The sequence below is a fragment of the Symphalangus syndactylus genome, chromosome 14 (genome assembly GCF_028878055.3).
Source record: "Symphalangus syndactylus isolate Jambi chromosome 14, NHGRI_mSymSyn1-v2.1_pri, whole genome shotgun sequence".
NCBI lineage: Eukaryota > Metazoa > Chordata > Mammalia > Primates > Hylobatidae > Symphalangus > Symphalangus syndactylus.
In genome coordinates, this window is record NC_072436.2 from 99,123,288 (window position 1) to 99,146,513 (window position 23,226).

The window sequence follows — 23,226 nt, forward strand, 5'->3', positions numbered from 1 at the left end:
CCTCTCATCTTAGACAAGTCACCTCCACTTCGTCTTTCCCAGCCTTGTTATCTGTCACATAGAGATGTTGAAGCTCTGCTGCCCCAGGACCGTTGTATAGTTTGGATGAGATAATGTATGGGAACGTTTGACATGCATGAATCGTTAACCAAATGTAGAGAATTATTATAGTCGGACCCCGACGGCCTCAACCACCTCAGTCCTCTGTGGGATGTCAGAATCCTCAGAAAGGGGCCCCAAGAGTTCAGTCAAATTCCTTTCCTTTCCTGAAAATTTCTTTCCACAAGAGTTTGCTGCCTTCTGGTGGGTGTTATTGCCATATTGCACAAACTTTTCCTGGCAAAGATTAAGCATCTTGGCTTTACGGGCTGGAGGCTATAGCACATCTGGGAGGATGAGCTATGAATAGGAGCGTTGGCCTATCTTCTAGCCCTCCAGGGGAGTAGTTCTTGGAGTGAGGCCTCTGATCAGCATCAGCATCACCTGGGTGTGTTTGATAGAAATGCACACTCTCGGCCCTACAGCTGACCAATGAAGCAGAAACCCTAGGGGTGGGGCCCAGCAGTCTGTGCTTTAATGTGACCTCCAGGCTCCTGAGTGCAGAGGTTTGAAACTCACTGTTCTAGGGATGCCAGGACCTCAGAATTGGAAGGGAGGGGCTGGAGAAGAGCTGGGAAGGGCAGTGACTTTGATCGTGTGCAGCCATATAGCTATCTGGGGTGTGAAAAATATTAAAACTGCAGATTTAAAAGAATGGTAGAACTGGCTGGGTGCAGTGGCTTATGCCTATACTCCCAGGAATTTGGGAGGCCAAGGTGGGAGGATCACTTGAATTGCGGAGTTCAAGACCAGCCTGAGCAACATAGCAAGACCCTGTCTCTACAAAAAAACTAAAGAAAAATTAGCTAGGCAGGGTGGTGGCCACCTGTAATCCCAGTAACTCAGGAGGCTGAGGTGGGAGGATCACTAGAGCCCAGGAGTTTGAGGATGCAGTCAGCTATGATCGTGCCACTGCACTCCAGCCTGGGTGAAAGAGCGAGGCCCTATCTCAAGAAAGAAAGAAAGGCAGAATAAATACACAAATATCCTTCACTGGATTTACCAGTTGTCACCAGTTTGCCACATTCCAGTAATCTCCTGTTGTCTACATTTCTTTTATGCTGATCCATTTCAAAGAAAGCTGTAGAAATCACAGCGCTTCACTCTCACATATTTAGCAGCATTTTGTAAAAGTAAGAAACTTCTATATGGCCACATTATCATTACAACTAAGAAAATTAATAACTTTATAATTACATTCTATATTCAAATTTCTCCAATTGGCTCCAAAGTAGTTTTTATATTTGCATGTGTTTTAAATCTAAGATCTAATTCAAATTTATGCATTGTATTATGTCTTGTTTTATGTCTTTTTTAGTACCTTTTAATCTAAAACAGCCCATTGTCCTTGACTTTTCTTTTCCTTTTTTTTTGAGACAGGATCTCACTCTGTTGCCCAGGCTGGAGTGCAGTGGCATGATATCAGCTCACTGCAACCTCTGCCTCCCGGGTTCAAGTGATTCTCCTGCTTTAGCCTCTCTAGTAGCTGGGATTACAGGCGCCTGCCACCATGCCTGGCTAATTTTTGTATTTTTAGTAGAAATGGGGTTTCATCATGTTGGCCAGGCTGGACTCCAACTCCTGACCTCAGGTGATCTGCCTGCCTCGGCCTCCCAAAGTGCTAGGATTACAGGCGTGAGCCACTGCACCTGGCCAACCTTTTTTCTTTTTTCTTTTCTCTTTTCTTTTCTTTTCCTTCCCTTCCCTTTCTCTCTCTCTCTCTCTCTCTCTTTCTTTCTTTCTTTCTTTCTTTCTTTCTTTCTTTCTTTCTTTCTTTCTTTCTTTCTTTCTTTCTTTCTTTCTTCTTTTCTTTCTTTGATACTGACTTTTTAAAAGAATTCAGGCCTGTTGTGTTATAGAATGTCCCACAGCTGGATTTGTCAGATTGCATTCTCATGGTTGGATTCAGGTTAGACATTTTTGTCAAGAATGCTTCATTGGTGATGTTGTATGCTTCTTGTTGTATCAGGAGGTCAGGTTATGTTGCTGTGAATCTGAATGACCCGGGGAGCATTTTTCAGACACAAGTTCTTTGGCCACGCACCTGGAGTTTCAGTTCCCTTGGTCTGAGATGTGCGCCGCACATTCACATTATTTGAAAGCGTCACAGGGATTCTGTGGTGTGGCCAGGGTTGAATCCCATGAGAGGAAAGCCTTCTAGTCTCTCTTTCATGAATTTATCTTTTAACGCCTCCATCCTAAGGCAACAACAACTGGAGCACTGCTACCATGTCCCTCTGCCCCTTGCTTACCCACCAAAACCTTCCTCCACCCACCTCCTCCCATCTCCAGTGAGATCCTAAGAAGTGATTCACTCTAGGCCAGTTGTCCCTGGGGCTGAGCTGGAGCTTCAGCTCACCATGGGTAAGACGTATGATGGGGCAGGTGTCGAGGAATCTGGAAGGAGCTCCTCCTGGGGATGGGAGGTGGAGGTGGTACAAACTACCCACTGGAGTGAGAAGGAGGGAGCTAATGCAATCTGAGCTCCTGAACTTTTTTCCCATGGCTGGGAGTGACAGTTCTGGAAAGATGAGTCTGATTTTGAAAATAGGAATTGGAAGATAATGCAACATTCCCTCTTCATATTGTAGCACATCAGTTGCAATTTCTACTATCTCATCATTTGTGTTCTCTCTCTGTCTCTTACACCCACAGACAGCCATCCCGTACACTGAGGTTATGACATGTATTGATTTATAATCTCTACCTCAGTGGAGAAGATAATAAAAGTGTAAGTGAGCCTTAGAGATGTGATATCAGCGTGGATGGAAAAGAGGAAAGAGGAATTGCAGTTCTGGCCTCCTTTGAGTGGATGACTAGAAGTAGGGTGCAAAAATTAAAAAAAAATGGTGGTCAGACAGCATGGGAATCTGATTAAAGCAGGGAGACTTGCAGGAGCAGCCACTGTGGGGATAGGCACCTGTGGATTTTGGGAGAGAGAAGGGCTGAGGGGAATGGCAGAGGAGGAGCTGCAGGGGGTAAAGACAGAAGCAGCTGTGGAAATGCCCCGAAACTCAGCAAAGTTGACAGTGTCTTTTAGGGCTAAAGGTCAAGCTGATGAACCCAGGGTCAAAACATGGAGGTAGAAACAAAATGCTGATAATTGCACTGGGCTAGATCAGGCAGAATTTGATGGCTGGCTGTGCTCAGTCCTGCCTGGAGCTCCTCAGCTGGGAGCAGGAAGCAGCTCACCAGGCTGGGCTGGCTGGATGTAACCTCATCGGGCTAAGCAAGGAGCATGAGCCCCTGTGATGCAGAGACGGGGGAGCAGGAGGGAGATGTGATCCTTTGAGCATTCCTGTAGCTCCTACCTCCTTACATCTGCTTCCTCCTGCTTCACATCCAAGACTTGGATGCACAGCACCCCTGACCTGCATGGATGCCTTAGGAAATGTCTGAGCTTAACAAGAATCTTTAGAATATGCTCTTTCCAGGCCGGGCGCGGTGGCGCACGCTTGTAATCCCAGCACTTTGGGAGGCCGAGGCGGGCGGATCACGAGGTCAGGAGATCGAGACCACGGTGAAACCCCGTCTCTACTAAAAATACAAAAAAATTAGCTGGGCGTGGTGGCGGGCGCCTGTAGTCCCAGCTACTCGGAGAGGCTGAGGCGGGAGAATGGCGTGAACCCAGGAGGCGGAGCTTGCAGTGAGCCAAGACTGTGCCACTGCACTCCAGCCTGGACGACAGAGCGAGACTCTGTCTCAAAAAAAAAAAAAAAAAAAAAAAGAATATGCTCTTTCCCTGCCACCGCCGAGTCGTGCGGAGGCGGAGGCTTTGGTGTGTTCAAGATTGGGCTTCACCCATAACTCACCACCATGGCTGAGGAGGGCATTGCTGTTGGAGGTGTAATGGACGTTAATACTGCTTTACAAGAGGTGCTGAAGACCGCCCTCATCCATGATGGCCTAGCATGTGGAATTTGCAAAGCTGCTAAAGCCTTGGACAAGCACCAAGCCCATCTTTGTGTGCTTGCATCCAACTGTGATGAGCCCATGGATGTCAAGTTGGTGGAGGCCCTTTGTGCTGAACACCAAATCAACCTAATTAAGGTTGATGACAACAAGAAACTAGGGGAATGGGTAGGCCTCTGTAAAACTGACAGAGAGGGGAAACCCTGTAAAGTGGTTGGTCGCAGTTGTGTAGTAGTTAAGGACTATGGCAAGGAGTCTCAGGCCAAGGACGTCATTGAAGAGTACTTCAAATGCAAGAAATGACAAAATAAATCTTCGACTCACACACAAAGAATCTTTAGAATATGCCACCTTGTCATGTATTCACATATATGTGCTCACATATACACACACAGCACACATGTAAAAACACATGAACGCTGAGCTAGGTAGGACTCAGAGGCCGGGTAGGTCTAGACCCTGCTGTGTAGCCTTGGGCAAGTCACGTCATCTCTCTGAGCTACAGTTGCCTTCTCTGAGAGAGAGTGAAGTGAGGTGATTCCTGTATTTGAAGAATGTAGGAGCTGGAAGAAAAGTCAGGCGTCATCATGTTCCATCCCTTCATTTTACAGATGTATAATTAGAGATTAGAAGGGGTTCAGAAGCCATGCCATCTACCCCTTCCTTGGACCACTGGGGAAACTGAGGCCCACATAGGGAAAGAAAGTGACTATTCTGGGGTACTTTAATCCAAGGGCTTTATCCCAGGGAGCACGGAGACTATCTCAGAAATATCTCTTTAGTCTCAACTCCTTTCAACCTTCCAAAGCTAGACTAGAGAGGCAGAAGATGGTAGGTAAGCAATGAATGAAGGAGAACAATGAGGAGTACCCTCATTGGAGAAAAAATGGTTGGAAAACACCAGGGTTAATCAAGGCAGGCAGGTTTCTTTACTAAGTATAAGTCTTAGGGCCATACAGCTTTGTGAGTCTACAGGTGAGGCTGTGTTGTGCAGCATCCCTCAGATGGCTGGATCACAGATACTTCCCCTTGGAGCGTAGCATCTCAGGAAGCTGGGGTTATGGACCACCCCTGAGGAAACACTATGTAAGCCATAGGCAATTTTTAAGCCATAAAGAAAAATATTTTCTTATTTTTAGTATAAAAAATTTTACACCCATGCAATTGATTTTAAGCAACATTGAACTACATTGAAGGATGATGATTTTAAGCGAATTTAAAGACTCAATTTGATAATTTTTCAATGATTCATAACATTTGTCATGAGAAGTATAGGATTTGCTCCTTCCATTTATATTTATATTTTATTTTATTTTTGAAACAGAGTCTCACTCTGTCACCCAGGCTGGAGTGCAGTGGTACTATCTCAGCTCACTGCAACCTCCGCCTCCCCGTTTCAAGTGATTCCTGCCTCAGCCTCCTAAGTAGCTGGGATTACAGGCGTGAGCCACCATTCCCAGCTAATTTTTGTACTTTTAGTAGAGATGGGGTTTCACTATGTTGGCCAGGCTGGTTTTGAACTCCTGACCTCGGGTGATCCACCCACCTCAGCTTCCCAAAGCGCTGGGATTGCAGGTGTGAGCCACCGCACCCAGCCTCCTTCCACTTTTCATTCTTCTGATTTGGCAGTTAATTCTTGATGTCTTCTATTTTTTTTAACCTGGAAATTTAACATGTATATTTAGCTTAATTTCTCAAGTTAATATCTTTACCTTTCTCCTGACCAGTTCAATGACTTGAGAATGCTTAAACTCTAACCACTCCCCACTGATTTATACGTCATTATTACCCAGTGTTTTAGTTCTGTCTTATGTCTGGAAGCCCCTACGGTAGACATTACAACTATTGTTTTATATATCAACATTCATATAGATTTGTTCACATGTTAACCACTTTGCTTTCTTTCTTTCATTCTTTCATGCATCTCAGACTTTTGAGTTCTCTTACTGAAGATTTGTTTATAACAAACTGTGTTTTGTTTGTTTACAAATTTCTTTATATCACTTTTTATTCTTAAAGGGTAGTTTATTTGGTACTAAATCTGGGTAGTGGTTACCATCTCTAACAATTTCCTCATCTCTTAAAAGTGGAGAGTAAATATCTTCCTTAGTGATTTCATGAGGGGGTTCTTGGGAGCATCACATGGCATAATGACTAAAAGCTTTCAGTGAACCAAGCTCAGGTGTTGACGCTGTCTTCTGTGCCCTGAGAAAACCCTGGGAGTTGTGTAAGACAGTGCTTGCTTTCAGTCAACATGCTCTTTGCCAAAATGTCCTAACACACTGTTGCTCAACCTTGTTTTCATTATTGATGACTGTCCCTGTAAGGAGCCTTTTTAGATTTTTTTCCCTAATTGCCCCCTCCTCTCATGAAAATTTGATACTACAGGTAAACTGCAAATCTGTTATGCACTGTATGTGTATCTGTGCTTTATATCCAAAAGGAGTAAATACTTTTTTTTTTTTTAATTGGCCACCAAGAAATAGCTTTTGCTCTCTTGAGGGCAATATTGCCCTTGTTGAGAATGTGTGTTCTAGTGGCATTAGAACATTGGCAGCATTTTCAAACTGCGGTGCTGCCTAAGCATTAAAGGATCAGGTGCCGGGTGCAGTGGCTTAGCCAGGTACAGTGGCTCATGCCTGTAATCCCAGCACTTTGGGAGGCCGAGGCAGGCGGATTGCTTGAGCTCAGGAGTTCAAGACCAGCCTGGGCAACATGGTGAAACACCATCTCTACAACAAATACAAAAATTAGCTGGGTGTGGTGGCTCATGCCTGTAGTCCCAGCTACTTGGGAGGCTGAGGTCAGAGGATCCCTTGAGCCCAGGACTTTGATGCTGCAGTGAGTCATGATCGTGCCACTGCACTCCAGCCTAGGTGAGAGAGTGAGACCCTGTCTCAAACAAAACACAACAAAACGGGATAGGGCTTTGGAATTGGGTAGACCTGGAATTAAATCCCTGCTGTCATTGAGTAGATGTGTCACATCAGGCAGAGCTACTTGGCCTCTCTAAGCCCGTTTTAGATCTCAAACATGGTGACAGTATTTAAATATGCATTTAGTACGTGCCCAGAACATAGTATTTAATAAATGTTAGCTACTAACAAACATTTCCAAAAGAGGGTACTCCTTAACATTTTTCTTTTCCTATAACATATTTTAACATGTTTAGTCATTATAAAAATAAGTTATTTATGTCCACCCCCTCTCCAATTCCCCACACCATAAGGGACATGGAGCTGGCCCAGTGAGGAGGAGGAGGACTCCCTGAGGGACTGGAAGGCAGCCCTGTGGCAGGGGAACAGAGAGAGGTCCTGGCAGGTTGACTCTCAGGGTGGCTATGCAGAGGCCACCACTAGGGTCCAGCTACCTCTGCCCACACTGGAGGACATTTCTCTAAAGGTCTTAAAGAAGAATGAGAACTTGCTAAAAGAGGGGCCAGCTGGAGTTCCTCCTAAGGAGAAACAGATTGGAAGTGTAGAAGGCTTTCAACCAGAATTCAGCTGTGAACATTTGACCACTTTTCAAAGACCTCTAACATATCTGGATTAGGTTCAAAAGAAGCTGTTACTTAGAGTTCAGTATGGAGCTTAGATTGAACGATGACCACCAACAAAAATGTACAGGTGTTTGCCTGTGTGTTAAGGATCTTCTTTGGGGCTGAGTGCGGTGACTCATGCCTGTAATCCCAGCAGTTTGGGAGGCTGAGGTGGGCAGATTGCTTGAGCTCAGGAGTTCGAGACCAGCCTGGCCAACATGGTGAAGTCTTGTCTCTACTAAAAATACAAAAATTAGCTGGGTGTGGTGGCACGTGCCTGTAGTCCCAACTACTTGGGAGGCTGAAGTGGTAGAATTGCTTGAGCCCGGGAGGCGGAGGTTACAGTGAGCTGAGATCACCTCACTGCACTCCAGCCTGGGTGACAGGAAAAAAAAAAAAGATCTCTTTGGCAGAATGTTTTCTTTCAGCATGAAAATAGAATGTCAAGGCTATGCCAATGTGTGGTTTAGATAAAGTATATGTTTTGGTCCAAAATGTTTCATGAGTGCAATGTTAATTGTGTGCTGGTGAACCTGGCCCAGTTATAAGAAGGTTCTAATTTATAAATGATACTTTTAGGCCTTGGGAAAGAGAGGCTAGTCATTTAGGAATTAGACCAGACTGTATATAACAGCCTAAAATGACAGTGACTTATACACATAAGGGTTTGATTTTCTCACATCAAAGAAGTCCGCATGTAGGCAGTTCAAGGTCTGTGTTTGTCAGGACTCAGTGTCCTTTTACATTTCTGCCCTACCATCCTAGTTTGTGACCGCCATCTTTGGTGAAGGTCATCTCATTCCCAGAAAATCGGAGGTGGGAATGGGCAAAGGGAAAGGGGGGCCGGGGCTCCCTTTACTGTGCCTCCCAGTTTTTTCTTACATCTAATTGGCCAGTAAACTAGCTGGAAAGAAGCTGGGAAGTGTAGTCTTATTCCAAAAGGCAGTGTTCCTCTCTAAAAGTCAGGGTTCTGTTATTACCAAGGAAGAAAGACCGCTGGGAGTGAAGTGAGCAGATAACAAGCTGTGCCTATGTAAGACTGTTTCTGTCCGTGTACAGGATCATCAAGGTGACAGAGAGAGAGAGAGCACTTTATAAAGGCTAAGACCTGCTGACAGCCTCAAGGAATAGCACTGAGCTGATATCATCAGACAAAATCCTGTTTTTCAGCTTCTTCCAGAAAAGACGAGATGGGGCTCCCCACAGCTGAGCTGTGTTCCAGGGGCATCTCCATCCATTCCAAGGGGAAGAGTGCAGGGCATGGAGCCTTCTGTCTTGGGGAAGAAGTAGGGACATGGAGGATCAGGGCAAGAACAGGTATATGGGGTGTTTGTGTGTCTCAATGACTTGTGAGATTTCTTTTTCCTTTTTGATTTGCATTTGGCAAATCCTCTCGCCCCCTTTTAAGCCCCTAGTGTTAAAAAGTTCTTGAAATGGATTGTAACAAATAAAGTTAGGCCAGGGAGGGCTGAAATGCATTGTGTATTAGTCAGGGTTCCTTAGAGGGACAGAACTAATAGGATGGATGGATGGATGGAGATATCTATATCTATCTATCTATCTATCTATCTATCTATCTATCTATCTATCTATCTAGAGTGTGAGTGAGTTTATTAAGTATTAACTTACATGATCACAAGGTCCCACAATAGGCTGTCTGCAAGCTTGAGGAGCAAGGAGAGACTTGGGAGTCCAAGTCTCAAAACTGAAGAACTGGGAGTCCAATGTTTGAGGGCAGGAAGCATCCAGCGTGGGAGAAAGATGAAGTCTGGGAGGCTAGGCCAGTCTCGCCTCTGCATTTTTCTGCCTGCTTTATATTCATTGGCAGCTGATTAGATTGTGCCCACCAGATTAAGGTTGGGTCTGTCTTCCCTAGCCCACTGACTCAAATGTTCATCTTCTTTGGCATCACCCTCACAGACACACCCAGGATCAATACTTTGCATCCTTCAATCAAATCCAGTTGACAGTATTAACCATCACAGGTTGTGTGTAAATCACTGAAGTTGGCCTACAAAGTAATTTCGCAAGGGCCTTTTGCCCAAAGATGGGTGGATTCCCTGAGAGTTTGGTCAGCAACACTCCAGATTCTTCTGTTTGCTTCTGAAGGCTGACTTGACTTCTGAAGGCTTCTTCCTGGAGCAGGACTAGTTGGATGAGATAAAAGTGCTTTTTGAGATCTCATAGAGTAGCATTACTTGAGTTATAAAATCTAATCATGGGCTTAAAACATGTAAATAGGAGCTTTTAGATTCCAAGTTCAACAAGCATTGTTCACAGTTAGTGGTTGCTTTTGTGGTATTTTGGGAAGAACATGGGCATAAAACTTGGCTCTACCACTCGCTATGTGGCCAGCTGCCAGTTCCTGAACCCTCCTGTGTCTCAGTTTCCTCACTGACTGTTGAAAGGAGTAAATGAAATCATTTGTATGTGCGTTTGTGTGTGTATACAATACGGGTTTCAATGTAGTTGTGATAATATCAAACTGTTTCTTTCGAATCTTACTTTATTCAATGCCACATCATACACATTTTCCATGTTATAACACATCTTTACAGTGCCAATATTCATTTAACCATTTTCCTATTTTTGAATATTGAAGTTGGATATTTGCTTCCAGGTTTTTTTGATGCAAAATTATTCATTTAACTAGATTTTCAGAAATTAAATTGCTGGGTTAAGGAGATTTGGGTACATATTGCCAAATTATTTTTCCAAAAGGCTTTAACTAATTTATTCTACCACCAGCAACAAAGGACAGAGCACATTTTTGTCATTCTTAAGTATGTCATAAGCCATATTCATACTCCAGCCTGGGCAACAAGAGCGAAACTTCCTCTTAAAAAAAAAAAAGAAATGCGTATTATAATTTGTAACATGACAATTTTATAGGTGAAAAATAAAATCCTGGTTTAAAATTTTGTATTTTTTTTTATGACTAGTGAGATTGCATTTTTTTCAAATGTATTTTCCAGTTTGAGTTCCATTTTTGTAAGTTGTTTGTCTGCTATGGCTCCAGTGCATCGTTCTGCTGGGTGTTAGAATGCAGAACATCTTCAACACAGATTCAGTTTGGTGTCCTGATTGTGAACACGACTGCATTTGTGTTATATGTGTGTGATTGTATTCAACTTGGAATATGTGCTTTTTGGCTAATGTACAAAATGCTGGGTGCGCCAGAGATGTGTCTGAAATTCATGTGATGAGACTTTTACCTATTTCTCCTTCCAGAGAATCTTTAGTTGTAGCTGGAGAAAAGGCGAGTGAGTTCCTTTTGGAGCTGGGTAGAAAGGGCATGGAGTTAAGGGTCATGAAGTCAGCACATTCCCTCGTGGAATTGTGCCTGTAATCTGCTGATTTCTACCCTGATTCTCTACCTCTCATTTTGCCTGAAATGACACTGTCCCTAGACCAGCCCCTGGCCAGCCCACATCATTTCTTTTAGGGTTATCTGAGGATCTGAGGTCCATGTGTTTCACAAGTATCCACAGGATGTGCCCACCATTTCCCTGCAATTCAATTCCAAGTCTGTGTTCTGAAGTAGAGGTTTCAACCCTGGAAGACACTTGTGGGTGTTGGAGGTGAGGGGTGGGCCTGGGGAAGGACTGAGTCATGAGGGTCACCAGGGCCTCAAGGAAGAGAGTTTCACCAGCTTCACCTCTTCAGAAGGGATCTCAGCCATGCAGATTCTTGGGGGGAATTATGAGGCTTTTAAAGTCCCAGAGACGTCCTTAGCTCTGAGCAATGTTCTGAGGAGTAAAGTCGTCATCAGCCCATTTTGGCCCTGTGTTGGCATCCTCTTTCCCACTCTTTCCTCTTGGGAGGAGGGACTCCAGTTTCACAGCTTGCCAGGGCCTTGGGCTTGTAGTATGGGAAGAATATGGAGCCAGGTGGAACTCTTAACCATAAGGATTTCATTTCCTGGTGACTTGAATCTTTAGGCCCAGAGGCTGTTCAGAATATAAGCAGCTACAACAAAATTGGGACTTGAGGGGGACTCAACAAAACTTGGCTTTAAAAATTAGAATTAACAACAAGAGAATGGTTAAATGAGTTCAGGTATAAAAGACTGTGCAATACTTAAAAAGAAATAAGGATACGGACATAAAAAAGATCTTTGAGATGTACTGTTAATTGAAGAAAACAAGTTGTAGAATAAATTTTAAAGTACAATCATGTCTATGCAAAAGAACAACAACAAAAAAACCTAGCATCCTTCCCCCCCCACCCACCGCCACAGGTACATGCATGAAACCATATGCAGGAGGTTAGGAAGATGCCACACTCAACGGATGACAGTGGCTGCCTCTGGGGAGTGTGTGTGAAGGTCGACCAGACCTTGCACTTTGTTTTGTTCACATTTTAAAAGATAATGTAATTATGTCTTTCCGCTGTAATTAGAAATAAAAAATAGAACAACTGGCTTGAAAATGTAGGATCCAAATCCTTCTGCTTATCTGAGACCCAGGTGGTCACTGGCTCAGTCCTAATGCAGAGCAATGGCACTGATATTGAAATTGCACTCATAGAAACCGAGCTGCAGCTCACCATGGACATGCTGTAGGATTCCAACCTGGAAGTGCTCTGAGCTTCACAGGGTTGCTGTGAGTATTAAATGAGATAATACATGAACGTGCTTTGCAAAAGTTAAAGTGGGAGACACATGTAAGGTAGAAATACGATACTGTGTCATTACATTCTTGTCCTAGCTCCCAAAGTGAAAGTGGGATAAGAATGCAAGCACCACAACCCGATGAAGTATATATTATTATGATCATCTCCATTCCACAGTTGAGGAGTTAACTTTTAGTTAATTCTCTAATTTGGTCATTCAGCTGTTCAGCTGCAGTCAGAACTTGAACCCAGGCTCCCCGCTGTTCTCAACTGCCACTGCATGTTGAAGCACTTGGACACATTTACAGCCATGTATATATATATTTACCGTTTCCTTCTTGGAGCAGTTCTGACAAAGCTGAGATTTAAACCTCCAAGAACAAATATACGAAACTGATTCTAAACACTGTTGAGTATTTATGATGTGTTTGTGCTAGGCACTGTAGGAATAACAAGTGGCTAACGTTTTCTGATCATCTGCTGTGTGCAAGACCCTCTTCTAAGCGCTTTACCTGTATTAGTGCGTACAACTTTACGCAAGAGGTACTACTATCCCCATTTTACAGTTGAGAAAAATGCTGCACAGACAGTTTAAATATCTTGCTCAAAGCAAAGACGTTTAAGATATGGTCTCTACCCTGAGTCCAATATGCGTGAAATAAAACAATGGAGAAGTGCTGCAATGCGACTATTTACAAAGTTCCAAGGGCGCTCAGAGAGGACCATCCCTGCAGGGGAAAGCGAAGCACTTCGTGTGAGATCCTGAAAGCCTGAGGTGAGCCACTTCAAGCACGGGGGATGGGGGTGGGGGGGTGGGACGTGTGAAAGGCCCTGGGACCAAGCTCCATCCGGACCGCAGCGCAAGCCAAAGAAATACAGTGGCTGCTGTCCCAGGTTGGGCCCTTCCGCATACCCCGGGGGCATCGGGCCAGGGAGCCCCGCTCCCCTTGGGCCGCGGGGTTGGTAAGCAGCAAACCGAGCTGAAGCGGCCAAGAACCCTCTCGTAGGGCAGAGTGAGGATTGGCGGGAGAGAAAAGCCTAAAGGGACAGTAGCAATTGGCTGCCGCCTTTTCCACCGTAGGAGGGTCGGGCTGACACTCCCAGCGTTGGGGCTTATTCAGGTAAAGATGATGTCTGGAGCCCCCTCTTGCTTCAGAGACCTCCCGTCCTGCGCATATCACTGCGTCCCCGGAAACCAGACACCCCTTAAGAGACTTAGCCAATCATCATCCACGGCCATTACCATGGCGAGCCTAGAGCTGTCAGCGAGTTTCTGATTGGCTGTTGCTGGATGGGGGCGGGCCCGGAGAGGAACCATGCAGCGTGGGGAAGGAGCCCTGCTTTCCCACCGTTCTCTCTAACTCAGGACGGACGGCGCCCCCAAGTGGTCTGTAGGGGTAATGCCTCGCGCTGTTGCCCCGCGGAGGGCTGGCTTGGCTTGCCAGGCTCCTGGAGAGGAAAGCCTTTTAACCTAAATGAAGTAGAAAGAGAAAGACCTAAACTTGAATAGGAATCAGTCGTGCTGAATAAGAGAGCTCTTAGCCAGATTGCCTGTCGTCGGCTCCAGCACCACGTTAACTCAGTTTCCTTTCTTTCCTGAGCCTCATCTGTCAGATGGGGATAATGATAATACCTATCTCTAAGGCTTGCCATGAGGTTTCAGTGAAATTAATATGTTTAAGGTTCGTACAGTGCCATGCGCATAATAGATGCACGATAAGCAATAACTGGTGGGGATCAGTGCACTGGTTAAGAATGAGCATTCTGGGTCAAGTGTCATGACTCACACCTATAATCTCAGCATTTTGTGACGCTGAGGCAGGAGGATTGCCTGAGTCCAAGAGTTTGAGACCTGCCTGGGCAACATAGTGTGACCCTCTCTCTACAAAAAATAAAATTAGCTAGACTTGTGATGTGTGCTTGTAGTCCCAGCTACTCGGGAGGCTGAGGTGGGAGGACCACTTGAGCCTGGGAGGTCGAGGCTGCAGTGAGATGAGATTGCACCACTGCACTACAGCCTGGGTGACAAGAGTGAGACCTTGTCTCAAAAAAAAAAAAAAAAAGAAGAAAAAAAGAATGAGCATTTTGCCGTTTGAAAGAATAGCTGTTGAGTCCCAGCCCTGCATAGCACTAGCATGGTGAGATTACATAGCCTCCCTGTTTCAGTTTCCTCATCTGGAAATGAGACTAACAGTAACATCTACTTCATGGAATTGTGGTTTAATTGTGATGCTGATAAAATACCCAATACAAAGCAATCAATAAATGTTAGCTCCTATTATTCAAATCATTTATGAATATTTATGAAGAAGGGAATAATGATTATTATTTCCCTTCTTCCTCCCCCAGGCAATAGGCCACTTCAGCCTGAGTTGGCCCTTCTGAAAGAGGAATAGTGGCTTGCTTTGTCTGGAGTTAGTCTGTAAACCTATGACATTCGCATGTGTGAACATAGAACTTGGAAAATCTCTATATCACACTCTTGCCCACAATTTACATTCTTCTTTTTAGGCACTGTTTTCTTAAGTCTCATTGGCGCCTGACAAAAGCATAACATTATAATGATTAACTTATTGGTGCAGAATTGCTTTATTAGAGTATCTTTTAAGTTGGCTGTAGTGTTGAACAGTATTCCGAGGGCAGTGTACATAGAAGGACATGTACTGATGAAGATAAGGGTTTCAGGGGTTTGAAATAAAAGGACATAAGTCAGCATATACTCTAGGGTGGGCCTGGGTTGGGACCAATGATGATGAGGTGTGTGGTGGTGGTTGGGTGATCGGTTGGGAGCAGGGAAGTCTGGAGTCTTTCTGAGTCATGGGAAGATTACTGGACTGACTTGGAGACTTGAATTCTGGCTAAAACGAATTCACTCTCTGGCTGTGTGATCTTGGAGAAGTCACTTATATGTTCTGAGAACGGATTTCTTTGTAGTAAAATGAAAATAGAATATGATTCTTGTGTGTAGTGCATAATAAGCACTCTGTAACTGCTATTATTAGGGTATAACTACTATTATTCATAGTATTATGAATAATTCCTCCTCAAAAGTGTGTTGCGAGAATCATGGAGAAATCTAATCTGTTTTTATATTTCAAGAGTGATGAGTGCCTAAGGTCACCAAATTAACAGTTTGGGAGTTTGGCAAGCGTTAGTCTACCTTTCCTTTCTTTTCCATTTTGTAGTTCTTATCTCCTCTTCTGTCCTTAATTAAAAGTCTATCCTTCAAGTCATACAAGTGACCCAGTTCAGTGAGGACCTTCATAGTTCTTTGGATGCCTCCCTGCTCTACCATACGTTTGACCACCTCATATCATCTGCCCCACATACTTCCTTCCCTTCTGGCCTATAGGAGAGGACTCTAGCTAGAGCTTAGGCCCTGCATAGAGTGGTCTCACGTATCTTGGCAGCCCCAGGATTCCAGGGTTCTTCTTTGGGTGAATGACCTTGTAATTGAAGCCCAAAGTTTAAGGGTGGTACTGCTGAGCACATATTGTGGAGGTGGGTGGGTAGGACAGCTGACATCCTCTCCAATTAATCATCCAGCAACAATTTTGGTGTGGTTACTATAGCCTAGCTACTTTGGAGGCCACATTCTTCCATTCTGAATATACATGTAGAGTTATTTCTCAGTTAAAAATGAAGAGAGGCATAATTTTTGTGGGAAAATATGGGGCTTTTGTGTTGGGCAGATTTAAATTTGAATCTGGTCCCTTACTATGTGATCTTAGAACTAGTTGCTTATTTTCACAGTTTGCTTATCTATAAAATGGGGACAACTGGAATAACAGTAGTAAAAAGGAGTGAACTTTTGATAAATACAATAACGTAGATGAATCTTAAAATAATCATGTTGGGTATAAGATGCAAGACAAAAAGATTACATACTGAGATTATGTTTATATAAAGTTCTAGAAAATGCAAACTAATCTGTAGTGTCAGAAAGCAGATCAGTGATTGCCTGGGGATGAGCAAGTGGAGGAGCAGGAGGAAGGATTACAAAGAGAGACAGGAAAACTTTGGGAGCTGATAGATATGTTCATTACCTTGATTGCAATATGACTTCCCAGGTATATACATATATCTAAACTTATTAAATTGCACATTTTAAATATGTGCAGTTTATGATATATCGGTCTTTCAATAAACCTGTTAAAATGGGGATAATAAAATCTATTCATGAATAGTTGGTGATGTTTTAGTGAAGAAAACATGTTAAAGTGCCAGAAATACAGCAGGTGATCAATAATGGGCACTCACTTCTTTCCCATTTTCACACTTTAAAAAAGAACACTAGGGAATTAACTTTAGCATCATATTTATACGACAAAGCCTGTAAGTGGCACCAATAGCTTAAGTAATATAGAATACAAATTTTCCTGTCTTTCTTGGTATCATAGGTACAGTATTATAAAGATTAAATGATGCAATCACACAGAGAACTTTGAAGATTTCTGGGCATATAGTAAGCACTCGTTAAATGTTTTTTATTGCATTTACTACTATTGTTATGATGGGTTTGATGGAAGGCATGGAGTGAATAATCATTAAATATTGGTTACCTATAATTGTAATTATTTTCATTATTAAAGTGGATAAGGAGGAAAGATTTGCTAAAAGATCAAGGAAGTTGATTTCCAGAAGAGTTTGCTTTTCTTGAGATTTGATGGGGCTTGGATTTTTGTGTTTGTTTGGTGCTAAATTGTGAGAGAAACCATCTGGAAGAAAGTTGGTGAGTGTCTTCTATAGGAACATAGCAACTCATTATGATTGTTAATATAGATGATATTAAAGGTAGCAGGTGCATTTATAATGATCAGTGGATTTAAATGGGATTAAATGGTTTCCAGCCGTTAACCAAGTGGTACCAACATTTGGTAGACATTATGTTAGTGTCAGACATAAGAATCTCCTGAGGCGCTCCTTAAAATGCAGATTTGTGGGACCTACCTTCAAAGTCTCTGATTCAATGGCTCTTGGATGGCTCAGGAATCCGCAGTGTAATGGACGCCCTCAGTTGATTTTAATGCAGGTTATCTGTAAACCATACTTGGAGAAGCGCTGGTCTAAGACATTTGGGACCTTGGACAGCTCCTCATGACCTTGGACCAAGGTTTCAGGACCCGAGACAGAGCCCAGAATTTCCAACTCCATACCTTGCGGGAAATTTACTTTAATTCTCAAAGAAGCATGCTCATTTTCCTAGAAACAACACCACCACCACCAGCATTCCTTAAATCCATACTTTTGGAAACTGAAATTTCTGATTTCTTATGGCCAATAAGAAGAAGGCACACATGGTGCATCATATTTTATCATAGGAGAAAATAGTCTAAACCCAGAGTGCTTAGCTTGGAAACTCTGAAGTTGTGAGGGTGCAGTAGTTTTCAAAGGATCTGAGACCCTCCTAAAATTGTATGTAAATTTGTGAGGAAGCTTATACACATATATTTTCGCGGATGGGGAAATTTTTCTCCACTTGAGGATGGAAATATTCTGGATACACCAATGTACATGCTTTTAGGTACAATTTATGTACTTTGATGGACCTCTTAAGATTTGTGTATGTGATGAGAAAATTTTATTTCTTCCATGTTACTCAAGCAACTAAAAAGTATATGTATCCCTTCAAATATAACCATATCAATGAAAACAAGCAAACGATCTCTGAAGGTGTCCAACTCTGACATTTCAAGCTATAATTTGAAAAACTCTCAAGTATTGTGATTGAGGTCTATTAAAGTTGGTACAGAATAGGATGTATCTCATCTCGGCTAATCTAGAAACTTTATGTTACTAAAAGAACTGTCTTATTATAAGCCACAGTTAATGTGAGAAATGAGGTTATTTGGATGACTAAGGAATTTTCTTCATATATTATTTGATTGTTAAATGTTCTTATTTTTGACAGCCTTACCAAAAGACAAGTCAGTGATCATGGGGTATTGAATTAGGTAACATTTGCAGCAGGTCAAACTATTTCTATAGACAAAATGATAGCCATTAACAGTATTTCACTTAGAATACTTTCTCAAAGGCAACCCATCTAATAGCAAGCAAACCATGTCACATTCATCATCTGTGACCTGTCTGGTGGTAAGCCATAGCTTAATATTCTAATATGTGTAATATATCTGTAAAGATAAATTTATTCTCTTAAAGGCATAGCTGATTTGAACTTCTGTCTTGAACGTGTTGTTCTTTGACTATGAAGAAAATTCTCGAGTCAGTGCTCCAAAGACATGAACTATTCCAGTGATAGGAGGAAGCAGGGCTATTAACATGCTCATTAACTCCACAAGAGACTACAGCTATGCATTTGGGAGGCAGATTGTCTAAACAACCCTGATATTTTTCTTTCTATGAGGAATAGTGAGATAGAAATTATTGGGTCAAAGGTCTAAGCAACTCAGATAACCTTGTAAATTATCTGTGCTAATTTCAAAGCAAAGATAACCCAGATACTTTGTTTTCCTGGCTTCTACGACACCAGCTTCTCATGTTTCATTCCTCACTTCCGGTCTCCTTGGATGCTCCCTTTCAGTCTCTTTACTGGATCCATCTTCCTTGCTTGACCTCCTAGGCACCTTCCTGGCTCTTATGTATGCCATCTTCCTGGTAGATTTCATTTAGTCCCATAATTTCAATACCATCTATATGCAGATGACTCACAAGTGTAAATCTCCATTGACCTTCCCTTGAGCCTGCAGGCTCATAAATCAAACTGTCTGCTTGATGTCAGACTGCCTACCTGACTTGGATGTCAAACAGGCATCTTAAATGTAAAGGGCCCTACACAGAACTCTTTATCCTCTGCTTTTCCCTCTCCCTAAACTGTTCTCCTGGTCTCTGGCCTCTTACTTGGAAAATAGCACAATTTCTTCCAAGTTTCTTAAGATAAAAACCTGGGAGTCACTCTGTTCTTTTCCTTGCATTTAACATTCAGTTAATCTGTTTTGTCTTTAACATACATCCCCAATATGTTAGCTTATTTCCATTTCTACAACTATCACCTTCAGTTTGAAAAATCAACTTCTCTCCTCTGGACTATTAAATGGTCTTTCAACTATATTCTCTCAGCTTCCGTTTCTGTTCCACTCCAATTCCTTCTCCAAACAGCAGCCAAAATAAAGGATAAATGACATCATATCACCCTTCTTAACATTCACCAATGGCTTCTTATTGCATTTTGTCCAAGATTCAGACTTCTTTATTTTTTCTTCTCTCTGTGGCCTTTAGAACCCTACATGATATGGTTGGGTCCACATCCCTGACTCATCTCATGCTCTCTCTTGCTGCTGTGCACCAGCCAAATTGGCCTTCTTTCAGTTACTGAAACAAGGCTGTTTCCTGTGTTCCTCTTAAAATGCTTTGAATGACCATGGATTACCAATAGGATGGTGCTGACATTTGGGGAACTCTTAGCAGACCCTCTCTTTAGACCCCATCATATAAATACTTTCTATACTGAGCTCAATTCGTTTTCTGAAGCAAAACGGTATACCAGGGGATGCACATGGATTGCTAATGCAGACTCCCCTTAAGGGGGTCTCTGTTATCCAGAAATTAAAATAAGAAGACAGAACTCAAATATACACATGCTTTATTCTATAACACATTTTCTTCACCTTATTTTAACTTTTGTAGCATTAAAATAGTTTGGGCCTGACAGTCATCTTACACATATTTAAGTGACGTAATAAAATGACATGTTATATGGTTTAAGAGAGGTAAATGCTTTACAGACTTGGAGAGAGAAAGAAAAGAAAGGGGATCTACTTTTTTTCCTAGGCGCCTAATTTTGTGGCTGTTAGAGTTTTGTTCCCAAGTCACAACCAGACTCCTATATGTGGCTCCAACACTCTTTTCCAAGGCTGTCTCCCAGAGTTCTCTGCACGGACCCGGCCAGCCTACCGCTTCCAATCTGTTACCTGAGTCATGCCATCCTCAGCCTGGAGATTGTTCATTTTAAGGCTCAGCCTAAATTCTACCTCATCTTTGATTCCTTCCCACCAGAGTGAAATGTTTCTTCCTCTCCTAGCATGTTTCTTTTACCTCTGCTTAGCATGTATTTCATTCTGTCTTGTGTTAAAGTGGGTTGATGACATGGTTCTCTCTTCCCAGCCTGCAAGTCTCTGGAGAGCAGGGATAACTTTCTGTCCATCTCAGCATCTCTCACTATGCCTACCCTATGCTTTGCATCCAGAATGTTTTCGTTCAACAAACAATTATGTGTCTATCATGCTCCAGGCCCTGGTCTAAGCCCTTTAATATAACTATATAGAGAAAGCTCTCTGCTTGTGACTAAAGTTTACATTACATTGTTATTTTCAATTAAATAGATTTGCATTTTACTTCAATATTGCAAGACAGGTGGCTTCTCTTCTATTTTTTAAATTTTAGATGCAGGACTTAAACAGATGGCTATATTTTTGATTTTATGTCATCCCCAGATTTATTCATTTTTCTGCCCTGTTCTCACTGTTCAGAAATGGAGCCAATTTCTCTATACACATGAATACATAGAGACACTTCTTCTAGCTTGGTGGGAGGGGACAGGGGTGGGTGTCTAAATCTGTATTCACCCTCTGTCATTTTAGTTGAATTACTTTATCAGAGTCCCTTTTAAAACTTTTATTAATTGAATAAATCTGTATTGAGCATCTTCTCTGCACAAAGCACTGTGACCAGTTCTCCTGTAGTTTGTTTTTCACTCATAGGAGGCACTATTTCCCCTAAACAGACACTTCCAGTCTGGCTTTTAGAGCTGGTAGTGACCGGAGAGGTGTGAGACTCCTGGTCAGAAATGGTTTGTATTGGGGTGAAACTGGAGTTCAAGATGCTTGGCTTTCAGTCCAGCACTCTTTTTACCTTATCAGTGTTTTCTTATTTTATTATGTACTTCTCATTATGGCTGGTATTTTGAAATGCAATGATAGTTGCAAACTGCAACTGTCTGTGATTATTGTCACTACTATTACAGGTCAACCCAGATTGAATATTAATATCTAAATATCATTTTACATTACAAATCAAGTAATCCTCTTCTTCTTCATTGTCTTCTTTTTCTTCTTTTTTTGAGATTGGATTTTACTCTGTCACCCAGGCTGAAGTGAAGTGGCCTGATCATAGCTCACTGTAGCCTCAAACTCCTGAGCTCAGCTCCTGCCTTGGCCTCCTGAAGTGCTGGAATTACTGGCATGAGCCACTGTGCCCAGCCTATACTCTTCTTACTATCAGCATTCACTCTTGAAATAAACCAGCACAAAACCATCAGCATTGAAGTGATTATTAGTTTTCTGCCAAACTCAGCCTTATGTTGACTGTATTATTAATTATAACATTAATAGTTACTAAAACGGGCAAACCCTGAAAATCTCAGTGGTTTAACTGACAGGAGTTATTGCTCACACAGTGACAGTTTAGTGCAAGTGTTGAGTGAGAGGCCTTCCATGTGGTGATTCACGGATCCAGCCTCTGTTCCGTTTTGTGGTTCTGCCATTTTTTAGGGCTTCAGAATCTTTTGCTTCCCCTGGTAGATGGAAAACAGAGAAGGTAGAAATGTGTAGGAAATTTCTATAGATCAGGTCTGGCAATGGAGTTCTTCCTGGTTCACAATCCATTGTCCAGAAGTCTGTCCCATGGCCCTACCTAGAGGCAAGAGGAGCCAGGCAGGGAATATGGCATCTGGGTGAGGCAGCCGCTCTCTAATGACAATTATGGACTGGGGCATAAATACTCAGCCTCTGCCACTATTGGGTGAAATGGTAAAGCCAGTAAGCTCTGTCTTCTCACGCCTCCAGCTGCTTGTTTCTCTTCCCTTTGTCTCCGTTTATGATCCTCCCCTTACTTCCTCCCTGGCCCTATTGGTACCCAGTCCTCTGCTCTTCATCAAAAACTGCCCTCAGAAAGGAAGCAATGGTTGCACCGAAGTCTAGTAACGGATGAGGCTCAACCTAAGGCTCTCTTCATTTTAACAGAAGAATTAAATGAGGATACGAATTTCTGATGAGAGAATTTGAAGGCATATGAAGTATTTTTGGGGAACAGGAAGCATGCAGTCCCTAAAATTAAACCACATGTTGGGTCTAGCTGTATCTTTCTACATAGCCCAAAACAACAGGACTCTTAAGTTAGGAGCAGATTTCTTCACTGTCTGATACAATTTGGAAACTTTCCTTAAAGAGAGGTTGTTATGGGCTAAATTGTGCTCCCCGGCTGTTATGTTGGAGCCTGAACTCCCAGTACCTCAGCACATGAGTGTATTTGGAAATACAGCCTCTAAATGGATCAGTAATTTAAAATGAGGCCCATAGGGTGGCCCCAATCAAATATGACTGGTGTCTTTCTAAAAAGAGGAAATCTGGATGTACAGGGGAGTATCAGCGGCACTTATGCACAGAGATCATGTGAAGAGGCAGCAAGAAGGTGACCATCTGCAAGCCAAAGAGAGAGGCCTCAGAGGAAACCAAGCCTGCTGATACCTCGACCTTGGACTTCCAGCTTCCAGAACTGTGAGAAAATAAATTTTTGTTGTGTAAACCATCCAATCTGTGGTGTTATGTTGTGGCAGCCCTAGTAAACTAATACACAGGTTCTCCCATTTTGTATTTAGATCAATGCTTTAAAGTATGAAAGGGGGCTGTGAGAAGGGATGGGAGAATGGAGTATTGACTGTAAAATAATCAGAGATTAGTGAAGGAGCTTACCAATATCGAGTAAGTGGGCACTAACATCTCCTTGAGAAGCCAAGGATGTAATCTGTTAAATGTCCTCTCAAAAGGTGAATATGCATTGTCAGGTTTGAGTCGGCCTCTCCAAAATGTGGTAAAATAAATTTGTGCTTGTTTCCATTTGTGTTTTGTGGACTGATTTTTCTTAATTTACATTTAAGAAATGGAAGATTTCTGTAAAATGCTGTAACAATGGAAAATAAAAATTCTGGTTAAACATTAGTTAAAATATTCTTGCCCTAAATGATATCCAACACTTAGCTATCAATACATAACTGGATGATTAAGTTTTAAGTTTTCATTTGGTGGCATTGTGGTCAGCACAGTCAG

General features: G+C 42.5%; 1 protein-coding gene across 1 annotated transcript; it reads left to right on the plus strand.

Moving 5' to 3' along the window:
* The first annotated feature begins 3,855 nt into the window (after positions 1 to 3,855).
* Positions 3,856 to 4,314, plus strand: LOC129462386 (small ribosomal subunit protein eS12-like). Its single transcript, XM_055242320.2, has one exon. It carries the CDS (start codon positions 3,916 to 3,918, stop codon positions 4,312 to 4,314), a length of 399 nt encoding a protein of 132 aa, XP_055098295.1. The 5' UTR covers positions 3,856 to 3,915.
* Positions 4,315 to 23,226: the final 18,912 nt, after the last annotated feature.

Excerpts from the sequence above, each read along its gene's own strand:
- LOC129462386 (XM_055242320.2), top strand. The coding sequence starts at position 3,916 with ATGGCTGAGGAGGGCATTGCTGTTGGAGGTGTAATGGACGTTAATACT.